The 24,194-nt window shown below is 46.7% G+C and overlaps 1 protein-coding gene across 8 annotated transcripts in view; it reads left to right on the top strand.

Annotated features, from left to right (window-relative positions):
• Positions 1-24,194, top strand: part of ASAP1 (ArfGAP with SH3 domain, ankyrin repeat and PH domain 1) — a 349,999-nt gene that overhangs the window by 57,388 nt on the left and 268,417 nt on the right. For 7 of the 8 annotated variants that reach the window (XR_012327408.1, XM_073794762.1, XM_073794764.1 and 4 more), the window contains one exon: positions 20,165-20,291. Coding sequence is in view for 7 of the 8 variants with exons in the window: in XM_073794762.1 (XP_073650863.1) it covers positions 20,165-20,291 (127 nt within the window). In the remaining variant the exon portion in view is untranslated. Of the gene's footprint in view, positions 1-19,703; positions 19,795-20,164; positions 20,292-24,194 lie in introns of those variants that run through there. The other variant, XM_073794765.1, reaches the window with a different exon arrangement.

The following is a 24,194-nucleotide window of genomic DNA, read 5'->3' as shown; positions in this document are numbered from 1 at the left end:
GAAGCCAGCAGGCTGGAGGTGCTCCACGTGTGTGTCCAATGAATGAATAATGAGTGACCAGTCTTTAGTAAAAAGGCTCCTTCCGCAGTGTCTGCTTGTCAATCACGTGTGGACTCAAGATTCTGAGGGTGTATGTGTGTGTCTGTCTGTCTGTGTCATCTTTGAAGTTTGCGGTGAGGAAGAGGATGGTCAAGTCCTTCCAATTCTGAAACATCTGATTCTTTTTTTTTTTTTCCCGGTACGCGGGCCTCTTACTGCTGTGGCCTCTCCTGTTGCGGAGCACAGGCTCCGGACGCGCAGGCCCAGGGGCCATGGCTCACGGGTCCAGCTGCTCCGCGGCATGCGGGAACTTCCCGGAATGGGGCACGAACCCGTGTCCCCTGCATCGGCAGGCAGACTCTCAGCCACTGCGCCACCAGGGAAGCCCTTAAGTTCTTTTTTTAATTGAAATATAGTTGATTTACACTATTGTGTTAGTTTCAGGTGTACAGCAAAGTGATTCATATATATATATATATGATTTTTTTTATTATAAGTTATTACAAGATACTGAATATAGTTTCCTGTGCTACACAGTAAATCCTTGTTGTTTATCTATTTCATATATAGCGGTGTGTATCTGTTAATCCTGTACTCCTAATTTATCCCTCCCCCACCCCTTTTCCTCTTTGGTAACCAAGAGTTTGTTTTCTATGTCTCTGAGCCTGTTTCTGTTTTGTAAATAAGTTCATTTGTATCGTATTTTAGATTCTACATGTAAGTGATATCGTATGATATTTGTTTTTCTCTGTCTGACTTACTTTACTTACTATGATAATCTCCAGGTCCATCCATGTTGCTGCAAGTGGCAGTGTTTCATTCTTTTTTTATGGCTGAGTAATGTTCTATTATATATATTTATATATCTATAAAATGGAATATTTTATATATATACCCACTGCATTTTCTTTATCCATTCATCTGTTGATAGACACTTAGGTTGCTTCCATGTCTTGGCTACTGTAAATAGTGCTGCTGTGAACACTGGGGAGCATGTATCTTTTTGAATTAGAATTTTTGTCTTTTCCGGATATATACCCAGGAGTGGGATTGCTGGATCATATGGTAGTTCCATTTTTAGGTTTTTGAGGAACTTCCATGCTCCTCTCCATAGTGACAGCACCAATTTACATTCCCATCAACAGTGTGGGAGGGTTTTCTTTTCTCCACACCCTCTCCAGCATTTATTATCTGTAGACTTTTAGATGATGGCCATCCTGGTCAGTGTGAGGTGACACCTCATTGTAGTTTTGATTTGCATCCTGACTTGATTCTTTTCAGTGCTTCTCAGAAAACTTTTCATACCTCTTGCCCCATTTGAACTTGGATGTGAAGGTGGAAAACAGAAGCAAGTAAATGCCACGTTAATCTCACGCTGCCTTCAGGCAGCCACAGTTACTGGGATAATTGGGCCTCGTCTGTCAGCCTTTGCCTGAATTCCTGAGATGAGGGAAGAAAAAGCAGCCCCAATGTGGAGTCCACCAAGGTCAGGCTTGGCCCCATGGGAGGTGCTAGCACCCAGGGCAGAGTGACCAGCCCAGGCTGTGGCCATGTTTCCATGCCTTGTGGTTGGGAGGCCCTCTCTGTGCTTCCCAGTTGAAATTATCTGAAGAAGAGCACCCAGCCAGAGAGACAGAGAGAAACAACCTGAATTACTCTAGGATGTGCATTTGGGAGCCCGTATTTGCTGGGTTAAAGGACTCAAAAGCAAAAATATAATTCCAAATTGGTTATAATTCTTTTTTTGTTGTTTTTTCCAATTTGTGTGTGGTGTGGCAATGTGTGTGTGTCTCTGAAGAGGTAGGGATGGGGGTAGATTATCTCCCCCCTCAAGAACAACAGATGAAGTGGAACTTTCTATCTTCCCTTTTTGTTTATTTGTTTCTCAGCTACATCTGCAGGGGTGAAGCTGTAAGCAGCTGATGTTAAGAAGCAGCACTGGCTTTGAGATACACAGACCTGTTTGTTAGGACGTGGGCCACGTATTTAACTTCTCTGTGCCTCAGTTTCCTCATCTGTGAAATGGGGATCATCTTACCTCACAGGGTCGTGTAAGAATTAAAGGAGATATAACAGAGGCAAAGCTCTAGGAATGGTAGGTGAACAGTAATGGCCATTCCCTTCCTTGTCTCTCTCTTTTTTGCTGGTAGAACTCCACTTGCCTGCTCTTTCTGTTACACCTTTCAGAATCTTCTCTAGTGAGACCAGAGGGAGGAGACCTCATTTCTTTCTTTCTCTCTCCCTCCCTCCCTTCTTTTCTTTCTTTTCTTGCTTGCATTGCTTGTCTTCTTCCTCCTCTGCTACCCCATTCCCACCTCCAGCCATAGCCAGCACCTACTGGGGCCTTTCTTCCCAGCCAGTTCTCCAGGGCCTCCCTGTCCATGGTCCTAACTACAGTGGGCAACAGCATATTGACAAGGAAAGGTACAGTATAGCCTGAGGACCATAGAATCCAAGGGTTGAGAGCCTGAGACTAAACACTAATCAATAACCGTAACGCATCCCTAGGTCCTTCCCACCTGTCGATCCCTTAGTGCCCACCAGGGAAGGTCTGTGGCTGAGACCAGCAACTTGGAGCAGTTAGGAAACAGAGGCAGTAAAGATGCAAGTCCGGGAGGCAGCCGACCAGTGAGGCTAGGATCCCAAAGCTGACTTTGCTTGAAGAGGGGCTTTGGATGATTCTTCATAGTGGAAGCCTCTTCTGCGTTTTGCCTTGAAGGTAGTCCCAGGTGCTGTACAGACGGGGGCTCTGTGAACAGCTCTGCCACTGTCTTTAAGGGATAAACCACTGTAGCTCTGCTGTCCTCTTTGTATGAAAAGAAGCCAAGATGCATTCAGCTCCTGCCATTTTCCAGGGCTGGGGAGTTGGGTTCCTCCCATAGAAGCCAGACCCCACGGCCCAGGGTAGGATTCAAACTCGGGTCAGGGTGCCTTTCACGTCTGTGCTGCTTCCCCAGCAGGAACCAGGTAACGATGAAGCTAATTCTTTGAGTGGGACAAAACCTGCAATTTATTGAAGTCAACAGGTATATATGCTTGTTAAAAAGCAATTATGCTGAAATAATATAGACCAGAAGCTTGACCCTAACTTAATGCCCTTTGCATTCTGAGGAGGAGACTGCATTCCGTGGGAACATGATTTCAGACCTTTGCAGTCTCGAGGTTGGTAATAGGACAATCCAAGGTTTAAACACTAGAACATAAACTACTGCCCAGATCAGATCCATCCCAGATCCATGGTGGATCGATGTTTTGTCTCTCTGGAGGCCTTCAGCTGTGGTGTGGTCGAAAGAGAAGTGGGCCTGGAGCCAGAAGAAGTGGAGTCAAGTGCAGATGCGAGCACTTCGGAGCTGCCGGGTGGGAGGAAGGTTTATTATCCTCCCTGCAGGGTTGTGTTGAGGATGAAATGAGAAATATTTGAAAGCAACAAATATTTTGAAAGTCCCTTGCCTGCTACATTGTAAGTGCTAATAACCATATTAATTTCCATCCTGCTTTAATTTGCTTAGCTTCTCCCCACTTAAGGTTGGTTGATATTAGTCCGCCTCTGTTCACGAATATATATGTGTTGGGATCAACCTTGGCAAAGGTTGTCTCAAGGGACAGAGGTACCATAGGGTTCCTGAATGTGGGACCATTTTCTGGCTAGAAGAGTTGGTCCCCTTTTAGAATCAAAGAATGTGAAAGATGGCCTGGGCCAAATCTTCCTTGTGTGTGTGTAAATGAGTATTTTTGTATGTGTTTATACTCCACTGTATTTCTCAGAGAATAGGGCAAATTACATGATAGAATAGATGACCCAGTGGAAAGATATATGCATAAAATGCGTAAAATTCAGGACGCAGATATGCTGGAATAGCAAGACTTAAGTGTGGTGGTATAGCTGTGTATACCACAGGACCTGTAGATTTGAGACTGCAGATTTCTCCCTGAGCTTTTATACATATATTATTATACGTGCAGTTCTTCTGTGAACATTATTATATTTGTCTTTTGGTGAACATATGCATGCATTTCTGTTGGGTTTATACCTAGGAGTGGAATTGCTGGCTCATATTATTCTTTGATTTTAATTGACATCATCAGAGCAAATAATAATTATAAAAATAGTTTCATGGAAAACAAGGAAGATTCGCATTTCAGTTCTTTGGATTGAATGAACATTTATGGAACACTGATGTCTTCTCGCATATTAGCTTATTTAAATTCACAACAACCTTGGATATTGCTGTCTTTAGCCAACTGCAGAGATGAGGAAATTTGAGTCTTTTGGCTAATGTTCATACAGCTTGTATATAGTAGTGTCAGGATTTGATCCCAGGTCTTTTGTTTGTTTGTTTTTTTCGCTACGCGGGCCTCTCACTGTTGTGGCCCCTCCCGTTGCGGAGCACAGGCTCTGGACGCGCAGGCTCAGCAGCCATAGCTCACGGGCCCAGCCGCTCCGCGGCATGTGGGATCTTCCCGGACCGGGGCACGAATCCATGTCCCCTGCATCGGCAGGTGGACTCTCAACCACTGCGCCACCAGGGAAGCCCTGTTTGGGTTTTTAAAAAAATATATTTATTTATTTGGCTGTACCAGCTCTTAGTTGTGGTACGTGGGATCTTTAGTTGCGGCACGTGGGATCTTTAGTTGTGGCATGTGGGATCTTTAGTTGTGGCATGTGGGATCTAGTTCCCAGGGATTGAACCTGGGCCCCCTGCACTGGGAGTGCGGAGTCTTAACCGCTGGACCATCAGGGAGCTCCCCAATCCCAGGTCTTTTGAATGCTAGTCTGTGTTCAGGTTGGCCATGCTACTTTTCTTGAGAAGTTGGCATCTTTGGGCACCAATACTTTCTGTTTTACGTTATTTTTACACACAAGAGAGAATTCTCTCTCTTCTGTTTTATGTTATTTTACTGATTGAAAACCCTTCCGAAAGACCTGCACCTGGCATGGTGCCTAGACTATAGCATCATGTCTCAAACAAAGGTTCATCATTTTGCATATCACTTCATATTGAGACTGGAGTCAGTTGAGCAGAATGGTTTGCCCTCACTAGCAGACACAGGTATTTGGAATTTCTTTCTTGCGGGGGGTGTGCTTTAGCAAATTTCTGCAGTTTTTTGTTGGTTTTTTTTTTTTTTTCTTTGGAAAGAAGTAGCCCCTTCACACTGTTTCTGGCATAACTGCTCCCTTCAGATTGCTGAGGGCTTAAAAACCGGCTCACCAAACCTGTTAGAACTGAGTGTAAAGTAAGAGAAACAAGGTTGAAGAGAGAGCTGAGGGGGCTCCTGTGATTAAATGCGTGAATTCTGATGCCTGGACTTTGTAGAAATGAATTTGGCTCCCTGGGGATCTGTGTGCTTTACTTCCTGATTCCTAGGTTCTAGAAGAGATGAGATGGTGTGTGTGTGTGTCCACATGCATACGTGTATACTCTTTTCTTTTTTTTTTTTGGCTGCGCCCCATGTCTTACAGTATCTTACCCCACCAGGGATCGGAACCTGGGACCCTGGCAGTGGAATCGCGGAGTCCTAACCACTGGACCTCCAGGGAATTCCCACATGTATACTCTTTTTTTAAAAAAATTATTATTTATTTTATTTTATTTATTTTTGGCTGCATTGGGTCTTCGTTGCTGCATGCGCACTTTTTCTAGTTGCGGCGAGCGGGGGCTACTCTTCGTTGCGGTGCGTGGGCTTCTCATTGTGGTGGCTTCTCTTGTCGCGGAGCACGGGCTCTAGGTGCACGGGCTTCAGTCGTTGTGGCACGTGGGCTCAGTAGTTGTGACGCACGGGCTTAGCTGCTCTGCGACATGTGGCATCTTCCAGGACCCAGGCTCCAACCAGTGTCCCCTGCATTGGCAAGGTGGATTCTTAACCACTGTGACACCAGTGAAGTCCCACATGTATACTCTTAGAAAAGGAAAAAGTAGGGTAAAAATTCCACCCAAGTCCCACATGTACACTCTTAGAAAAGGAAAAAGTAGGGTAAAAATTCCACCCACATCTGGAGGAAGGATAGTAATAAATTTTAATCTGAATTAATCTAAATTAATCTGAATTCTCACTTACTTGCACACATACACAGACACATAGCCTATAACACAAGATAACAAAATAAAATTAAAACTCTTTATCCTCATAAAGAGTATTTGGGTTACCAGCTCTAGCCTTCCATAGTGTGTAGAATATCAGATATATTAAGCTACAGAAAAAAAAGCAGTGTGGAAAAATCTTTCCTTCCTCCAAATGTTTTATCCTCACTTATGTCATTGTGGCTTGAATTCTTAAGAACCCTAATAAGAAGGAAGGATAATCAAAGAAAACCCATTCTTGACCCCAAAATACTGTACCAGCCTGCTGTTGCATTATAAATAATATAATCCACTAGTAAGTATCACATCTATGTCTTGTAAACAAACAACGAAACTGCAATTCTTTGTCAAGTGTGGAAAGACCACTACCATTTGCCTTTCTGGCAGGAAAAATAATTCTGGAATTTTAAATGATTGCTCTGGAGAGACTGGGCAGAGCATTGATTTTAAAACAGAGAAGTCTTTGATCTTTATCATCTTATTTCCTGTTTAGAATCTGTTCTGTCTCTTCTCTCTTAACCAAATTGTGCAAAGGTTGTGTAAATAAATTTGCTTCTTCAGAAATCCAGTCTGTGGAAGCCTGATGGCTCTTCTGTGGCTGTATTTATGAAGCAATTTCTGAGATGAAATTTAAGTTCTTCTAATATGTAATGCCTGTACTTGGTAAATTGAAACCAGTCTCTTCACTGATTCTATAACTCTGCAAAATAGGCCTTGGTGACTGTCTCCAGAATAATTCAGTGGAACCTCTAAGCCTCTGAATATAGAGTCTAAAACACAGAGGACAAAATGACTCTGGTAGAATCCTTAGAATTTGACCACTTCAGAGATTAGCTGTTTTTATACATTCTTAGTTAGTTAAGTATGTCCATAGGTCCAGTGTATAAACTAGGATTATATTTCAACTGCATATAAAGAAAAACCCCAATAAAATGAGCAATTAGGGTTTTTTCCCCTCTTTCTCCCAGACCAAAGAAGTCTGGAGATAGTCCAAAGACAGATGGTGCCCCCATGGCTATCAGGCACCCAAGCTGTTTCTGTCTCTCTGGTTGAGCCTATCCTTATCATATTATCTCAGGATCCAAAATGGTTGCTGGAGCGTCAGCCATCACATCCGCATTACAAGCAGCAGGATGGAAGAAGAGGGGAAGGATAACAGGGATCCTCCTCTAGCAGAAGTAGTTCCTTTCAAAACATTTCCTCAAAGGCCTACATAGTACTTCAGCTTACATCTCACTGGCTAGACTTAGGCACACAGCTATACCATCTTATAGTGGAGGCTGGAAGATGAGTCTTTTGGCCGAATACATTGCTGCCCTGAATCAAATGGGGCTCTCTTATTGAAGAAAGGGAGACTGGATAGAGGGGATGTTCCCTGACGCATCCAGCAAGGTACTATTTGTACAAAGAGCGTAGTATAGTGGAGAGGGCTTGAACTTTGAATTCAGACAGTCTTGTGTTTGAACCTTAGTTCCTCCACTTACTAGGTGCAGGACCACTTCTTTCAGCCTCAGTTTCCTACCCATAAAACACCAGGAGAGTAATACCTACTTTGTAGAGTTGCTGTAAAGTTTAAACAAAACCATGTGCATAAGTTGCCTTGTACTTGATAGGTACTAAATGGTGGCCATTATAGTTGTTATTATAAATGGGTAGGTTGTGCCTTCTACCTGCATCAGCATAGTGAGTATTTTTAAAATTGAGATATAATTCACATAGCATAAAATTTACCCTTTTAAGGTGTCCACTTCAGTGAGTTTTAGTGTATTCACAAAGTTGTGTAACCATCACCATGATCTAATTCCAAAACATTTTCACCACTCCCCCAAATCCCATATCCACAGGGTCACTCCTTCTTCCCTTCCCCCAGCCCCTGTCAACCACTAGTCAGCTTTCAGTCTCTATGGATTTGCCTTTTCTGGACATTTTGTGTAAATGGAATCATATAATTTGTGACCTTTCGTGTCTTTCACTTAGCATAATGTGTTTTCAATTTTAATCCATGTTGTGGCACGTATCAGTACTTTATTCCTTTTTTTGTGGCTGAATAACATTCCATTGCATGAATACACCACAATTTGTTTATCCATTTGTCTGTTGGACATTTGGGTTGTTTCCACTATTTGACTATTATGAGTAATGCTGCTGTGAACATTCGTGTGCAAGTTTTTGCGTGAATGTGTGTTTTCATTTCTCCTGGGTGTATATGCCTAAGAGAGGAATTGCTGGGTCATATGGTAACACTATGCTTAACCTTTTGAGAAACAGCCTGATTGTTTTCCAAAGCTGCTGCACTATTTTACATTCCAACTAACAATGTATGAGGGTTCCAATTTCTCCACATCCTCTCCAACTCTTGTTACCTTCCAACTTTTTTATTATAGCCATACCTAGTGGCTGTGAAGTGGTGTCTCGTGGTGTTGATTTGCATTTCCCTGATGACTAATGATATTGAGCACATTTCATGTGCTTATTATCCCACTTTATATCTTTTTTGGAGAAATGTCCATTTGAGTCCTTTGTCCATTTAAAAATTAGTTATTTGTCTTCTCATTGTTGAATTTTAAGAGTTTATGGGACTTCCCTGGTGGCACAGTGGTTAAGAATCCGCCTGCCAGTGCAGGGGACACGGGTTTGAGTCCTGCTCTGGGGAGATCCCACATGCCACGGAGGAACTAAGCCCGTGTGCCGCAACTACTGAGCCTGTGCTCTAGAGCCCGCGAGCCACAACTGCTGAGCCCACGTGCTGCAACTACTGAAGTCTGTGCGCCTAGAGCCTGTTCTCTGCAACAAGAGAAGCCACCGCAATGAGAAGCCCACGCACTGCAACGAAGAGTAGCTCCCGTTCGCCACAACTAGAGAAAGCCCATGCACAGCAATGAAGACCCAGTGCGGCCCAAAAAATAAAAATAAAAACAAAACAAAACAAAAAAAGTTTATATATTTGGATACTAGACTCTTATCAGATATATGATTTGCAAATATTTCCTCCCATTCTGTTATGTGTATTACCTAATTTGCTCTTTTTAACAATCCTTTGAAGTGGATATTAGTGTCCCCATTTTACAGATGAGGAAGCTGAGGCTCTGAGGCAGTAAATAACTTGTCCAGGGTAACACATCTACTAACTGTGAAGATGGCACTGGAACCCAGGAAAAGATTAGCCAGGGCTCTTTTTGTTTTATTGGTAGAAACCCATCTCAGGCCAGCTTACGCTAAAAAAGAAGTATAACTGCTCATATACCTGGGAAGTCCAGGACTGGCAGCTGGCATGGGGGAGATTCTGTAGTCCACTGATGCAAGTGATGTCACCAGGACTCTTCCTGTCTCCCCCTCCCTCCGTCTCTTGCTGTCTTTTGGTTAGCATCATTCTTAGGCAAGCTCTCTCATGTTTGGAAAAGGTGGTCATCAGTAACTAAAGGCTTCCTAAGTCCTTTGAGCTAGACCTAGAGAAGAGACACATTGCTCTTCACCCTAGCTTCCATATCAGACCCCCATAAAGCTCCCTGATTGACCTTGCTTGAGTTTAATGCCTGTCGAAATACCCATCGATGCTGCTTTCAGGAGTCTGGGATACTCTAGACAGCTTGGTCCAGCCCTTTGGTTGGAAACGTTGCAACATATGATTGACAGTCTCTGGAGAATCATGTGGAGTTAAGGAGAGGGTCATTCCTAAAAGAAGGGGATTTGTAAGGCAGACAGAAAACGTAATCAGTGTCCTACAGGGTCTGTCTTGAACTACTAAGTTCAAGATGCTGAAATTTGTTGCGGGTAGATGAAAGTTAATTCCCAAAACCAAATAGTAGGGGAAAAGTCAATTTATTCACAAAAGTAAAACAAAAGATAATTGAAAATAATCATCTCCACATCCAATCAACAGTGAGTTCTCTGCTTTCCACTTAAACATAGCAATTTTATAAATGGGTTTGTATAATACCTCTAAACCTCTAAGACCACAGCAAAAAGACTAATTTTTCAAAAGCAATAAACAAAATAAAGAACAGGGAACAGAAGCTAAACGCTTCTGGCAGAAGCTTAGTAGCAATTGTAGAGTTTTTTGTTTTTTTTAATGAGAGCCCCTAGTGTGATTTGGAATGTTCACATTTGAGAAAGATGTTAACCCGGTAGCATATGTTAGGAAGAAAACTCTGCCGTGGGTGGGCAATTTTCTCTTTTCAAATAGAGCGATGCCCTACATTTGACATAATTACAGGAAAATTCTATTATAATACAGCTCATTGTTATGTGGGTTCAAATACATTGCAGGTGAAATCGTATTTTTGAAAAGCGACAGCTGGGTACTGTGATAGATTCCTATAAAACAGGGTGCCTACAACAGCGGCCCCCAGCCCAGAACTAATGACCTCCAGACCGTTCTTGGCTTACAAGTAGACCTTGAGGCAGAGCTGGTGTTTGGGGTTGGGTGTAACACTGATATAAAAAAAGAATTCATCAAATTATAGGGTATTCTTGCCCTAGGACCTCAGAGAGCTTCTGCCCCAGACTCCTGGGAAATGAGGCCAAAGGAGGGGAGCTGATTTGGCCGAGGAAAAGGAGCTGACCTCCCCGGCAATGCCGTGTGTTCCTTCTCGGTGCTAAAGTCACAAAGCTGTCATTTATCAAAGTTTTCTTCTTGAGTAATGTTTCAGATGATAGGCAGCTTTGAAAAGTACTCATAACAATAGGTCCAACTGCGCTTTGGGTGAATCAGAGAGAGAGTCATCATACATGAAAGGACCTTTTTTTGGACTTCACATTCATAGGTCACATAGTTGAAAGACACATTTATTTTCTGTCTGAATTCTTTGAGCATTTTGGCAGTTGTGCTGCAGACTTGTATCTCTGTCTACATGTGAGGACAGGGACTGTATCTTAGGTGTCTTTTTGGCCCCTGAAGAGTCTAGCATAGGACCTGTTTCGAAGACAAACAATGGTATTAGTAGCTAACATTTATTGATCATTTACTATATACCGGCACTGTGCTATAGCATCTTGCATGGATTATCTCATTTATTCCTCACAGCAACCTTAGGAGAGAGAGAGATCTCCTCACCATCCTCCTTTTAAAGGACGACCTCCTTTGAAACTGACATTAAGTAACTGCTAAGGTTAGCAATCCCTGTTAAGTGGCAGGGCTGGGATTTGAACCCAGGTAATCTGAATCTGAATCCAGATCACACATTCTTAACCTCTGGAAGGATTATAGTGCTGAATGATTATAGTAACTGAATGGAACTGAACTGATGGGTTCCAACCTAATACCTCTGCGCCCACTGGGGAATGTCCTCAGGGACTCGGGAGCCAGTGGTCTTATCTCTGAAAGTGTCCAAACAAGGAAAGGGAGAGTAAAGTGGGTGTGGCAGAAGGAGAAATCTCATCTATGCTCTGTGCTGTAGGGCTGCCCTGGGTTGGGGGAGGGGAGGGTCGTTTACTAAAACATCACGACTGACTCCCAATGTTCAGGTTACAAAACATCTCTCTCCTTATTTCTTGTGACTTCTAACCTTTTATAAAGGGGCTCTTAAGGAAGGGCAAAGGGTGGGAGGGGAGGACTTAGAAGGTCCATCCACCGACACTGATTGCCCTCAAGCTCCCTGGCTTAGCTGGTTTTTGGAGAGCAGGAAAGAAGAGGAAGAGGCAAGACAGTGATAACGGGGGTGGGTGTGACTCCGGTCTCATGCTGTACTCGCAGTCTCCTTGCTCAAAGTTAGGGGAATCAGTTAACTGGTCCTATGCCAAATTTTATGTAGTTACATTTTTTTTAATAAATTTATTTATTATTTACTTTTGGCTGCGTTGGGTCTTCGTTGCGGTGCGCGAGCTTCTCATTGCGGTGGCTTCTCTTGTTGCACAGCATGGACTCTAGGCGCGCGGGCTTCAGTAGTTGCAGCACGAGGGCTCAGTAGTTGTGGCTTGCGGGCTCTAGAGCACAGGCTCAGCAGTTGTGGTTCACGGGCTTAGTTGCTCCGCGGCATATGTGGGATCTTCCTGTACCAGGGCTCGAGCCCGTGTCCCCTGTGTGGGCAGGCGGATTCTCAGCCACTGTGCCACCAGGGAAGCCCTGTAGTTACCGTTTTAAATGGTAGGCAAATGTCTACAGGCATTCCTTGATACCATGATGCAAAGACCAACATAATCCGTTCTTAAATGGGAGTTTCAGATACTTTTCTTACAGCAAGGTCTTTAATCCCTTCCTTGAGATGTAACTGGTTAGGATGGAGGAGTGGGGCAACACTTGGGAACCAGCACACCTGGGGTCTGGCCCTGATTTCCCACAATTTGGCCAGGGAATGCTGGGCAAGTCATTTAACCACTGGAGAATCTGCTTCCTTGTCCGAAAAGTGAAAGGGTTGGTAACCGTAGTATTCCTGAAATTCTTTCCAGCTCTGTTAACAGTTTATGATGATGTCAGATGATTGAAGAGACTCTAAGAACCAGAATTCCTCTTTCTAGTTCTCCTCTCCCAATTTCTCTTACACCCCTCCCCCAGTGTAAATGCTTATTCATTCATTCATTCTTCCCTCCATCTGTTCAATAAGTATCTCTTAAGCACCAGGGGCTCTGGGACTGTAACAGCAAATGGAAAACCCTCTGGTCTCAATGACCTCGCAGTCTAGTTGGAGAAATAGAAATATTTGGAAAATAGTGCCATGGAAAAGGGTCATAAAAGAGGCACGTGCTCAGCCCTGATGCACAGACTTGGGCCTGAGTGTGAGCCACTAAACGGAAACTAAGACAAATTCATCAAAAAAAAGAAAAAAGAAAAGAAACCTGGATGTTCTCTAAGTGTTTCTCATTTTTCAGAATCCCGTATAACACCGCAATTTTTCTTCACTGGACGTTGTTTTACTTATATTAGAAAAGATGTAGCTCATAAAAGAGAGCTGGCTCAATCCAAAACACATTTATTGGGTATCCACAGGGAACCTGTACTAGGCAGTGCCTTCCGTGGGGAAGGAAAAGCCTGCAGGGTTTGGTTTCAGACAGGCTGTGAATAGCAGTTCTCTGTTTATTAACTGTTGTGCTTGAGGAGATTGGGCACGTCTCTGAGTTCTCAACAGACAGGGTGGTCCCTCACGAGGCTATTGGGGGAGATTTCAGGAGATGGTGCTTGTAAAATGCCAAGCCTGGGGCCCTAGCAATCTCTTGTCCCTCCCTTAGTTCTGCAGAGATGTAGGTGATACAGATAAGGATACAATTTAGTCTCCCTGTGCCCTCAAGGATTGACAGTCCGGGAATTCTGTAGTGCTGGAAACTCAGTAGGAAGGTGGAGCTCTGAGCCAAGCCCCACCACTAACAGAGTTATTTGTCTCTGGGCGGGCAGGGGTGAGGTGGGGTGGGTGGGTTTCTCATCTCTCCATGTGTAGGGAGTCTGAAGTCCCTCCCAGTGATGCAGTAACCTTCACACAAAGCAAGAGAGGCTACATTGCAAACAGCCCTGTGAAGATTAATCCCAGCTGGAGGAATGGGGCAATAGGAGTGCTCGCCAGACCAGCCAGGCCTGCATTTGAGTTGGGCTTGTAATGAGTTCCCCAGTAGGAAAAGAGAGAACACATCGGCTCCAACAGAAAGTCATCCTAGAGCTGTGGACCCATTGTCCGGAGGCTGATCCCCTGGCTGTGAAATCGGACCAGTCAGTCTGGCTCCACCACTTGCCAAGGTGACCTCTAAGCTCCAGGTTTCCCCCAGGTATAAGATGGGGATAATACCAGCTCCCACTTTACGTGGTTGCTGTGAGTGTGAAGTGAGGGCAGGCCTGCTGCGGTGCAGAATCGTGCAGGGCATATAGGAAGCACAACAATTGTTAGTTGATATTATTTTCTTACAGGATAGAGCAGAAATATATTCCTGAGTTCTTTCAGTTGATATTTACACCAGGATTCTGAGTCTTCTGGGTCCCCAGCACTCTGCCTGACTTTTCTTCCTTATCTCCCTCAGAAGGAACAGTCAGGGAACAGAGAGTTAGTTTTTTGTCTCCAAACAAACCATATTCTCCTCTTTACTCACTCAGAACACTCCAGTGGTTTTACTTGGAATATTTAAATAAAGTACATTGGAGACTAGAATAGGCTCTTTTTTTTATTACATGAAATAGTATAAGCGTACTTGGGATGCGCTCATATAAGGCACATGAGCGAAGCAGTCTGCAGTGTAGGTCGAACATGGCAACGTGAGCCTGACAGTAAAACACGTGGAATCCAATGCATCCCTCCCTCCTCCTGCCCCCCGCAGTGCTTTCCTTTCTTCCCGCACTTTGTTAAGATGATAGAAAACAAATTAATAAGGTATCAGGTGAACTAAGGAAGTAACAGTACTTTCTTTGGTTGTCTGAGTTGGGAAAGACATGTAACGAAGTAGCACTATGAGAGGCATCATCGAGAGCCTGATTTTTGCAGGCAGTAGAAAAAGCCCTGGATTTCGTCTGCTGGGCTCTGGGACATTAACTTGCAGTGAGATCACCTTGTGTCTTGGTTTGCATTATTGTAATGCTCCCACGTCATGACTGTTACGTGGATGAATTCAGACACTGCCTATATAACAACCAGGGCAGTGCCTGGCCCAGGATGGGAGCTCAGAAAGTACGGGGTTGGCCAAAATGTTCGATCGTAACATCTTATGGAAGAACCCGAACAAATTTTTTGGCCAGCCCAATACTGTCCTACACCTCAGTATCCTCGGGTTTCTCTCCGGTAAGTTTAGGATAATCATACTTACCTCATAAAGTTGGCATGAAGTTTAAAGAAGGATATGTGTGTCCAAAATGCTATACTTAGCAAAGCATCAGGTATATTGCAGTTCTCAGTAAATTTTTTTTTGGGGGGGTGAGGAATATCAGAATTTTTATCTCTAGATAAGGCTTTCAATATTCCCGTAATACCTGAAAAGTATTGTCCACTTATGATGTCTCAGACCCTGTTAAGCACTTTATGGGCTTTAGCTCATAGACTCCTGAGAGCACTAAGAGATAGTTACTAACATTGCCCCCATTTTGCAGATGTGAAAACCGAGACTCAGAGACATGAATTACTTTAACGAAGTCTAATAGCTGCTATCTGGTAGAGATGTGAGGCCAAGTCTTCCTCTTGAGAATCAGCCTATAACTCATGCTATTATGAAACAAATGCCCTGTTCTGTCCTCTAGAAGTTGCCTTGATCAGAATATCCTTCTTTACAGGAACTGTGTTCCATGAAAATAAGGCTTTAATTTTATGGCCTCCATTCAGTTCTGATCCTGATTAGTATTCATCCTATTTGATTCTAGATACTGTTTATTTACTTCCAAAATCCATCACTCATGGATCTGACCTCACAAGGGATACTTACAAGAATAAGCAAGGTCTCTAAAGATGGTTCCCAAATCTGAGATCCCAGACTTTGGGAATTACTGTGCAGTCTCCCCTTGGCCCTCTCCTTTCCTCCTCCAGGTGACTAATTTAGGGAGATATCTGAGTCTTGGAATGAAAAAAGATGTATTTGTAGTCATACTTCACATAAAAAGGGAGTTCAAAGGGAACTAACATTGGTTGATTATTCAAACTGCTTTATCCATATCTTCTCACTTTATTTCACGTTAACACAACCTGTAGTGTAGTAGTTTTATTATTACACTAATTTTGCAGATGAGAAAACAAGGCTAATAAGTGACAGAGTAGAGATTCAAACCCAGGTCCCAGTTAACACAAAGCGTTTTCTCTTCCCACACCACCTGTTGTCCCTGTCCCATGAAGGCACTGGGAGCCTTGGAGGAATGCTGTAATTCCATCCCATCAGCTTGGGCCGCTGCCTAGCACCGTGGATCAGAGCACCGGTAGCTCCTCTTGGTAGCTCCTCTTGGTTTCTCGTGCCCAGAGAGCACTTCACACCCCCTCCCCACTCTGCCACCCCCTGGTGCATTGTCAGCTATTTTGTAAAGGCACCTCCTTGGTCCTTAGGCAGATGGATGAGTGGAGCCTGCAACTGGGAACCTAACTCAGACAATCCCTGATGACTGTGGGGTCAGTAGTGCCATTGTTGACCAGGGAAATAAACCATCACTATTCTTACCGCCGCTTTTCAAGGAGAAGAAAAGTATTCTGTAAGGACCATTCTCACCTTGGTCAGCAGTGCTCAGAGTAAACAGGCATGATGAGTCCAAGGGTGCCGAAGGGTGTCTGATGGAGATGATGATGACAACAAAGAGGAAGCGTGCTTTAGCCAGAGTCGGGTGCGCACAAGTACGCGTACACGTGTGTACGAGTATGTGTGTGTATTTTTCCTGGCTCCGGAAGGGATGCTGTGTATTTCTGAGCAGCTCTGCACAAAGGAATCCAGCATTTAAGTTTTGCCCGCATTAGATTCTGTTCGCAAAAGATAGCCAGGAATGGTTTTCGGGGCATGGTTTCAAATTTAAAAAGGATTATGGCCGGGCTTCCCTGGTGGCGCAGTGGTTGAGAGTCCGCCTGCCAATGCAGGGGACATGGGTTCGTGCCCCGGTCCGGGAAGATCCCACATGCCGTGGAGCGGCTGGGCCCGTGAGCCATGGCCGCTGAGCCTGCGCGTCCAGAGCCTGTGCTCCGTAACAGGAGAGGCCACAACAGTGAGAGGCCCGTGTACTGCTAAATAAATAAATAAATAAATAAATAAATAAATAAGGATTATGGCCCATGAACTCTAGAAATGGCGGGTGGAGGTGTGAACCTTTGAAATTCTAATTGCAGCGCAGTCTAAGGAGGTATATATTTACCCGGGCACAATATCTCATTGTTCACATACTCCTTTCTTGGCCGGAGGAGGAGCAGATACATAACATAATCTTCAAATGAAACTGAAACAACGATTGGTGGCAGCAGTTTGGACTCTGGTGAGTTCCGTCAAGAAAGAAATCCCCGCTGTTGACCATCGCAGTTAGCTTAGCTTGTCCTAACAATCTTTATTCCTTCCGTCTGTAGAGCTGAGGGAATGCACAGACTCAGCTCCAGCTGGGAGGGATCTGTGTGGTCATTTTGACACACCCACCCCTTTATTTTACAAGTGACGGCACCAAGGCCCAAGGCGACAGTATCAGTTATTAGGAGAGAAAGCTCTGGAATCCAGGCCTCCTGGAGTTGAGGCAGTTATTCACCGACTCTAGGCTTTTCGTAATGGCTCATATTTATCGAGTGTTTACTCTAAGCCATACCTATGGGATGGAAGCAGCTACCAGCCCAGCGGAGGTGACAGGCATTCGATGACAACTTGGAATAGAGGGAAGAGTAGAAATAATGCGAAATCAAAGTCTAAATTGATTTCCAGCCTAGAGGAAGGTCTTCCTGGAATGGATGGAAGTCTAAGTGCTGGGTGTTGGGCTCTCAACTGCTGCATGGGGTAGCATGCGGTTACGGAGGCTCAGAGAGCTTGATTAGCCCAAGCTAGTAGTGGCCATATTTGCTCCAGTCACAGAACCTTCTAGATGCAGGATGACCCAGTTAGTATATGGAAAAAGAGGTAGGATTTTCTTCTGGTGGCTCATACGCCAGTCTGTCAACAACAGCACATGAGCAAGTGACCTCCAGGTGCAGGTCTTTTCTTTTTTTAAAAATATTTACTTATTTTTGGCTGCGTCGGGTCTTAGTTGCGGCGCGCGGGCTCTTTGCTGTGGTGTGCGGGCTTCTCTATAGTTGTGGCGCATGGGCTCCAGGGCACCTGGGCTCAGTAATTGCCGAGTGCAGGCTTAGTTGCCTACGTGGTCCCTTCCCCGACCAGGGATCGAACCCGTGTCCCCTGCATTGGAAGGCGGATTCTTAACCCCTGGACCAGCAGGGAAGCCCCCGGGTGCAGGTCTTAAATGGCCTGCAGTGGCCATTTGGCTGTCTCCCCAGAACCTCAGCCTTGGTGTGTCCCAAACCAAACTTTTAAAGTGTGAATGAGGAGAAGGAGGGTGCCTGTTTGCTTCTTTACTTATTTTTTAGAATGCCTCTCAGAACTCATGTCTCAACACCTCACTTTGGCAGGGAAGAGTCTTTATTGGTGTATGCTGCCTTACCAAGGCCTTCCTTTCATTAGCTGAAAGGCTTGCCTTCCTAACAGAAATGAACAGTTCTCTGAAGGCACAGTGCAGGTTCAGGACAGCCAGCACAGGCAGACAAAACAGCTGGAACTCTCACAGTGGCTTTCCTGTGCACAAAGCACTTTCTCATCCGTTATCATTTAACAGCCTCATGGGGTTGGTGCCCGCATCGCATCGTTCCCCTTCTTGGGAGGCAACTGAAGGCCAAGATCGCAGAGCCAACAGCACGAGGCAGCCCCTCATTCTCTTTTCTGCTCAAGATGTCACCTTGTCAGAGAGGCCTTCTCTGAACGCTCCTTATACCATAGCACCTGCATCACTTTGTTACTCTATATGTGCTCCACTTTATACTACACAAGTATTGCTTGTCTGTTTCCCTACTAGAAGGTAAGGTCAGGAGAGCAGCTCATTGTCATTGAGGAATCTCCGGGGCACATAGTAGGGCCTTAGTAAATAGTTATTGACGGTGAGCGGTGAGCGAGGAGACGCGTTTGCATTCGACAGTCCCCCCCAGGCCCAATGCTAAGACAGGTCCACAAGGTCCCACCCTGCCTTGAGGCACCCCGTTGTAGTTTGCAGAAGGTTGTCAGACAACAAGACAACCGTAAAAGATGGCAGGAACTCAAGCCCAGGGGAGGCCCCCGGGGCCAGCCTTCTGCCGGGGGCATTTGGGAGCTGAGTTTACCAGGCGGCTCCCATTGGCTCCAATTACAGGAGCCAATCCTGAGGCGCTTCCTAAGGGCCTAGCTTTTTTTTTCAAAACCAATTTCATCCACAATCAATGGTGAGAAATTAAATGGATTCTTTGGATTACGTAGATTGAGCAAAATAGCCATCTGCCAGGGCCGAGGAATGAGCAATCTGTTGGTAATTTTTCTGCTGAAATTTGGCATCTGCTTGGCGTTGTACACCATTTGCACCTCGGGAAATACCTTTTTACACCCCTGACCCTCGTCTGGCCTTCAGATTAAAAAAAAAAATGCAAATGAAAGATTAGAAAATTATAAAAAAGAAAGAACCCTTCATGTGTCTTCACTTAGCATTTTAGCGACTTAAGCAAACTGCACAAAACTAGCCTTCCAAAGGCGGTGAGCGCCCTGAAAGGGAGTGAGGGCCGGAGCCGGCGAGCCGGCAGCTGCAAGCCCGGGCGCCGGGCCGGCTCCTCGCTGCGGCCGCGCGGGCCGCCCCGTGCCCCTGTCGCCGGGCCCGCGGCTCTCGCAGCAGGAGGCGGCTCTCCGGGCCTCGCTTCCTGCACCCACACGGGGCTAAAAAAGAACGCGCACAACTTTTTTTGGTCCTCCTTCTTGCGAAACGCTCGCGTAACAAGCTCGCCGGAGTAACCGCTCCGGGGGCTGCCCGTGGACGCGGGCTTCCGCTGCCCCACGCGGCCCCCGCCCGGGAGCGGGCGTCGGAACGGGGCCCGGGCGTCGGCGCGGGGGCGCCGGCCGGGGGCGGGGCCGGGGCCGGCGGGGCGGGGCGGGGCGGGGGCCGCGGCGGGGGGGGGGGGGGGGGGGCCCGGTGGCGCGTGCGCAGAGCACTTCCTTGTTTGTCCCCGTGACTGTAGCGGGAGCGTCGCCCGCCTCCCGCCAGCCCGCCAGCGGGAGTGTGTGCTCAGTCAGTCGGTGTCCGCGCCGCCGCCTGTCAGATCGTGTGAGAAGGCAGCGCCTGCCGCCCCGACCTGCCCAGCCCGAGCCCCCGCGCAGCGCCGCGTCCCCTCCCCCGCCGCCGCCGGCATGAGCAGAGGGAGGCGGGTCCCCGAGAGTCCCCTGCCTCGCGCGCCGCTCAGAGTTTGAAGGGCCCCGCGCCGAGCGCCGCCGCCGCGGCCGCCGCCGCCTGCTTCGGCCGCCAGCCCTTTCTCCTGCCGCCGCCGCTGCCGCCGGGATCTCGAGCCGCTCCAGGCCGGGCGGCGAGTGGCGGGTTGCGCGCGGGGCGTTCATGAGCCGCCGGCCGGCCCGCGGCCCCGGGAGCCTGCGCCGTGACTCACCCCTCGCCCCCGCTTGTGTCTCGCCCTCCCCGGCAGGATGCCGGACCAGATCTCCGTCTCCGAGTTTATCGCCGAGACCACCGAGGACTACAACTCGCCCACCACGTCCAGCTTCACCACGCGGCTGCACAACTGCAGGAACACCGTGACGCTGCTGGAGGAGGTAGGTCGGGGCCGGTGCCCTCCGCGCATCCCCCCCGCCCCCCCCAGCGCCCGGCCCCCAGCCGGGGACCCCGGCCCGCCCGCTGGGATGCCTCGCTGCCTCCCCTCGCGGCCGCCGCCTCGCAGTTGGATTGTTTCGATTTCCGAGCCGGGGAGGATGGGGATGTTGGGGCCTGGGGAGCCACACCCCCTCCGGGACCCCCTCCGCCCACCGCGCTCCCAGGTGATCGGGGGACTTCGGATGTGCAGCCCCCGCCCCATTTCCCCCGGAGCTGGAGGTGGGGAGAGAACTGAGCGGGCTCTGGACAGCCCGAGGCAGAAGAAGAGGCAAGTCCTCTCCCTCTCTTGCTCCCTTCCTGGGTGCCAAACAGGCTTCTAGGCGCTTTCCACATCCTTGTGACCCTCTCGTAACCCGCGAAGTAGGTGGTGTCAGGCCACCGAGGGCAGAGGGAGGCGAAGCCCTGTGGCCAAGGTCACTAGTAGGGGACTGGGCGATGGTCAGTGAATGCAGCTCTCCAAGGCCCGGCTTGGCCAGGCAGGCTTCGCTGCATAGGCGAGGGCCGGTGGAAAAATCCCAAAGGAGTGAGAGGGGGCTCAGGCCGGGACTGCCTCCACCCCAGGATTCCTCCCTTCTAGTCCTAAAGCCCTGGGTGGAAAGAGATATCTGTGCAGACTGGTCCTCACCCTCCTCCCCTGGCTGGATGGTTTGGTAGGGTTTGAGGCTGCTGCGCCAGCAGGATCTGCCCACAGGGAACTCCTAAGCTGTGAATGCAGACCCGAGGCTGATGCTGCCTGGAAGAGCTGGCTAGACAGGAAGAAGGGAGGCCTGAGACTGCAGAAAGAACAGCTCCTCTTATCTGGGTCCACCGGGGAAAGGTTGTGGGTGCCCAGGGCAGAGCCAAGGGTGTAGCAGTTTCCTTTAAAATTTTAAGTGAATTAGTGATCAGGCAGAGTGGGTAGGTAAGGAGGAACCCACAAGCCCAGGAGCAGCAGAAGCCTCCGAACCTCCATAAAAATAGGCATTTGTCCTGGAACTCTGCCCCATCTGTAAGTGCTGTAAAGCACCACTACCCTCCAAAGAAGCCAAACCTATTTCAACTGAAAAAGACAGCATTGGGGGAAGTTAGGAAGGCAGATCGTTTTCCCTGCCTAGATTATTATTGTGTGGTTGGTTTACTTGAGGTTTGGGAAGCTCTTTCTGATTTAAGCTCACCATGGCTCCCCCTCTGTAACATTAAGAAGCTTGGGCTTCTGTGGGCAAACTGCTCTTGATGCAGGCTTTGATACTCGCTCTGGGTCAGGTTATAAGCAGAACTGGTGTTCAGAAGCCAAGGGGCCCTAAATTTTAGGAGGGGAGACGTTCCTGCTAGTGCTGGGTCCTGTTTTGCTGGCCTGATGTTGCATATTAGTCTGAATGTTTTATGCCAGTTGAGGTTGCTTCTGGAGTCTCTCTGAAGTTAATGTTGGGTTATTGAACTGAATTTTGAAATTCAGCTGGAGAAATACCATCTAACTAGATGTGTTGGAAAGCCAGAGGTAAATGGCTCTCTTCTTTGTTTTGGTTTTGTTTTTGTCAACTGCCTGTCTGTCGCACCAGCCTGATGTTTGGTGTCTGGGATTAAACGGACTTGCCAGGCATTCAACCCTATGACAAGTCTGTCCTTCACTTGATTGTGATACATTGAAACATGCTGATATGGGAGCATTTTTCATCCTTCTTCTGTACTAGTTGTATGCTTCTAAGGGCTGTGACATCGGTTAGACTGAGCGGTTATTTTCCTTCTAGAGAAGTTCTTCAGTGCCTGCTAATAGAGCTGTCAATTATTTTAACTTTCCCTTTCTGCACATTCAGATAGTGTCACTGTATTCTGTTTGTGTGGGGTGTGATAAGGGTAAGTATATAGTTGGTGATGCTGTTTGTAGGGGTATGTGCCCACGTTTTGCGGCCACACCAGAGGATAGGGTTAATGTTTTAAAGTTACATGCAGCTGCTCTTGATCTTCGTTTGAGGTTACTAAATTTAACAGCAAATACAGCAGATACATTTTTTTTTTGGCGAGGAATATTGTTTTGCAAGGTTAGATAGAAAAACAGACCTGGTGATGATACAAACGTGGTCACCTATGAACTTGAGAAGGACTTGGAACCAGGCTGGAAGTTCAGAAGTGTCATGTTGGAGTACGGTTGATATGTTCTCAATGAATGTTTCATAGAGAGTGGCACAATAATTTTGTAACTGTTTTTCTGAACTCAAGTGCAGTCCCGGTCAAGAAGTCATTGTCTCCAGTCTGCATCTTTTAACTGTTGAATTGTATTCCATGACGTTGGCCTCGTGAATGATTACCTTTAGCATAAATGTGAAATATGCCCTTTAGTTTCTTAACTGATAATCACCACAGTTGAATTTTTAATCCCCGCCCCCCACCCAAGCTTACCTATGTGGAAGAGGTACATTAGTATAAATGTCTTGAGTGGATCACAATTCAGTTCTTAAAAATTATGGGGCTTAGGACTTCCCTGGTGGAGCAGTGGTTCAGAATCCACCTGCCAGTGCAGGGGACACAGGTTTGAGCCCTGGTCCGGGAAGATATCACATGCCGCGGAGCAACTAAGCCCGTGAGCCACAACTACTGAGCCTGAGCTCTAGAGTCCACGAGCCACAACTACTGAGCCTCAGCTACTGAAGTCTGCGCACCTAGAGCTCGTTGCTTCACAAGAAAAGCCACTGCAATGAGAAGCCCGCGCACCGCAACGAAGAGTAGACCCTGCTCGCTGCAACCAGAGAAAAGCCCGCACGCAGCAATGAAATCCCAACGCAGCCAAAAAATAAATAAATTAATCAAAAAAAAATTATGGGGCTTAAGGTTGTTATCCTCAAAATATAAGGAAAAATTTTGGGCCAGACCGCGAAATCTTGTTGGCCTAGGCTTCATGAGTGAGATATATGGAAACTTTAAGAGCGCTGTTTGTGTTATCTTGTGGTTATTCTTAGGAATAGAACTTTTGGGTAGTTTTTTGGTGATGTGGAAACTCAGGAACAGGAATTAATTTGGGGCAGCTTAGAATTTTTTTTTAAATCTTTTTCTAGTTCTGCTAATTGTCTTCCTATTTATCTATGAAATTTTTGCTCTTTGGATTCCTAAGTCTCACCTAAAAGATTGTATTCGATCTCCTAGCTTGGAACCCCAAATTAGCCCACACTCTCCCTTTTGCTGCGTCCTGTCGGCAAAGAGTTCTGTGCTTTGCAGATGTTGGCGCGTTTACTTTCATCTCTGTGATGTGCACTCAAGGAGCTGGGTCAGAAGTATGTGGTAAAAAAGGAAAAGAGTTTACTTCTGGGCTTCACCTTTGGGGGCAAAGGGTCCCACATGACTCTGGAAGTCATGGCGTGGCTGGCAAACAATGAGTGGCTGCTTTTGAGAGGCAAGAGCAGACGGGCTGCCAAGGTTTCATGCTGGTGTGTGAGTGTTTTCCAAGCAAAAAGCCAGTGTTTTGCTTATTCAGCAACCAGAGCACACTGATGTGTGCCATTTGACTTGTGACCGTTTGGAAATTATGAGTAAATGACTAGGAGAAGGCAGAGCTTTCCCAAGAAGGTAGCAAGCAGGCACATTCCAGGACCACTGTCCGGGGAGAGAGTAGGATAGACTCTCCATCTAAAGGCTTAGATCGGTCCATACTTAGGGCTTGGTGATGGGGAGAGTCCAGTGTGATACACGAAGGTCGGCTTGGTTATTTAGTATTGGCCCAGCACTTTTACCTTGGGTGACGGTGGAGGAGGCATGTTCTGCCCATTTATTGAGCAGCTGCTCTCTACCAGGCGCACTGAAGACACACGGCACGCGTGATCACACTTAACCCTCATACAGGCTTTATGAAGGAGGGACAGTTGTTACCTCCATTT

Source organism: Tursiops truncatus, chromosome 17 (genome assembly GCF_011762595.2).
Source record: "Tursiops truncatus isolate mTurTru1 chromosome 17, mTurTru1.mat.Y, whole genome shotgun sequence".
Classification (NCBI taxonomy): Eukaryota; Metazoa; Chordata; class Mammalia; order Artiodactyla; family Delphinidae; genus Tursiops; species Tursiops truncatus.
Note: the sequence above shows the minus strand (reverse complement) of the source record. Positions and strands in the feature narration are given on the sequence as shown.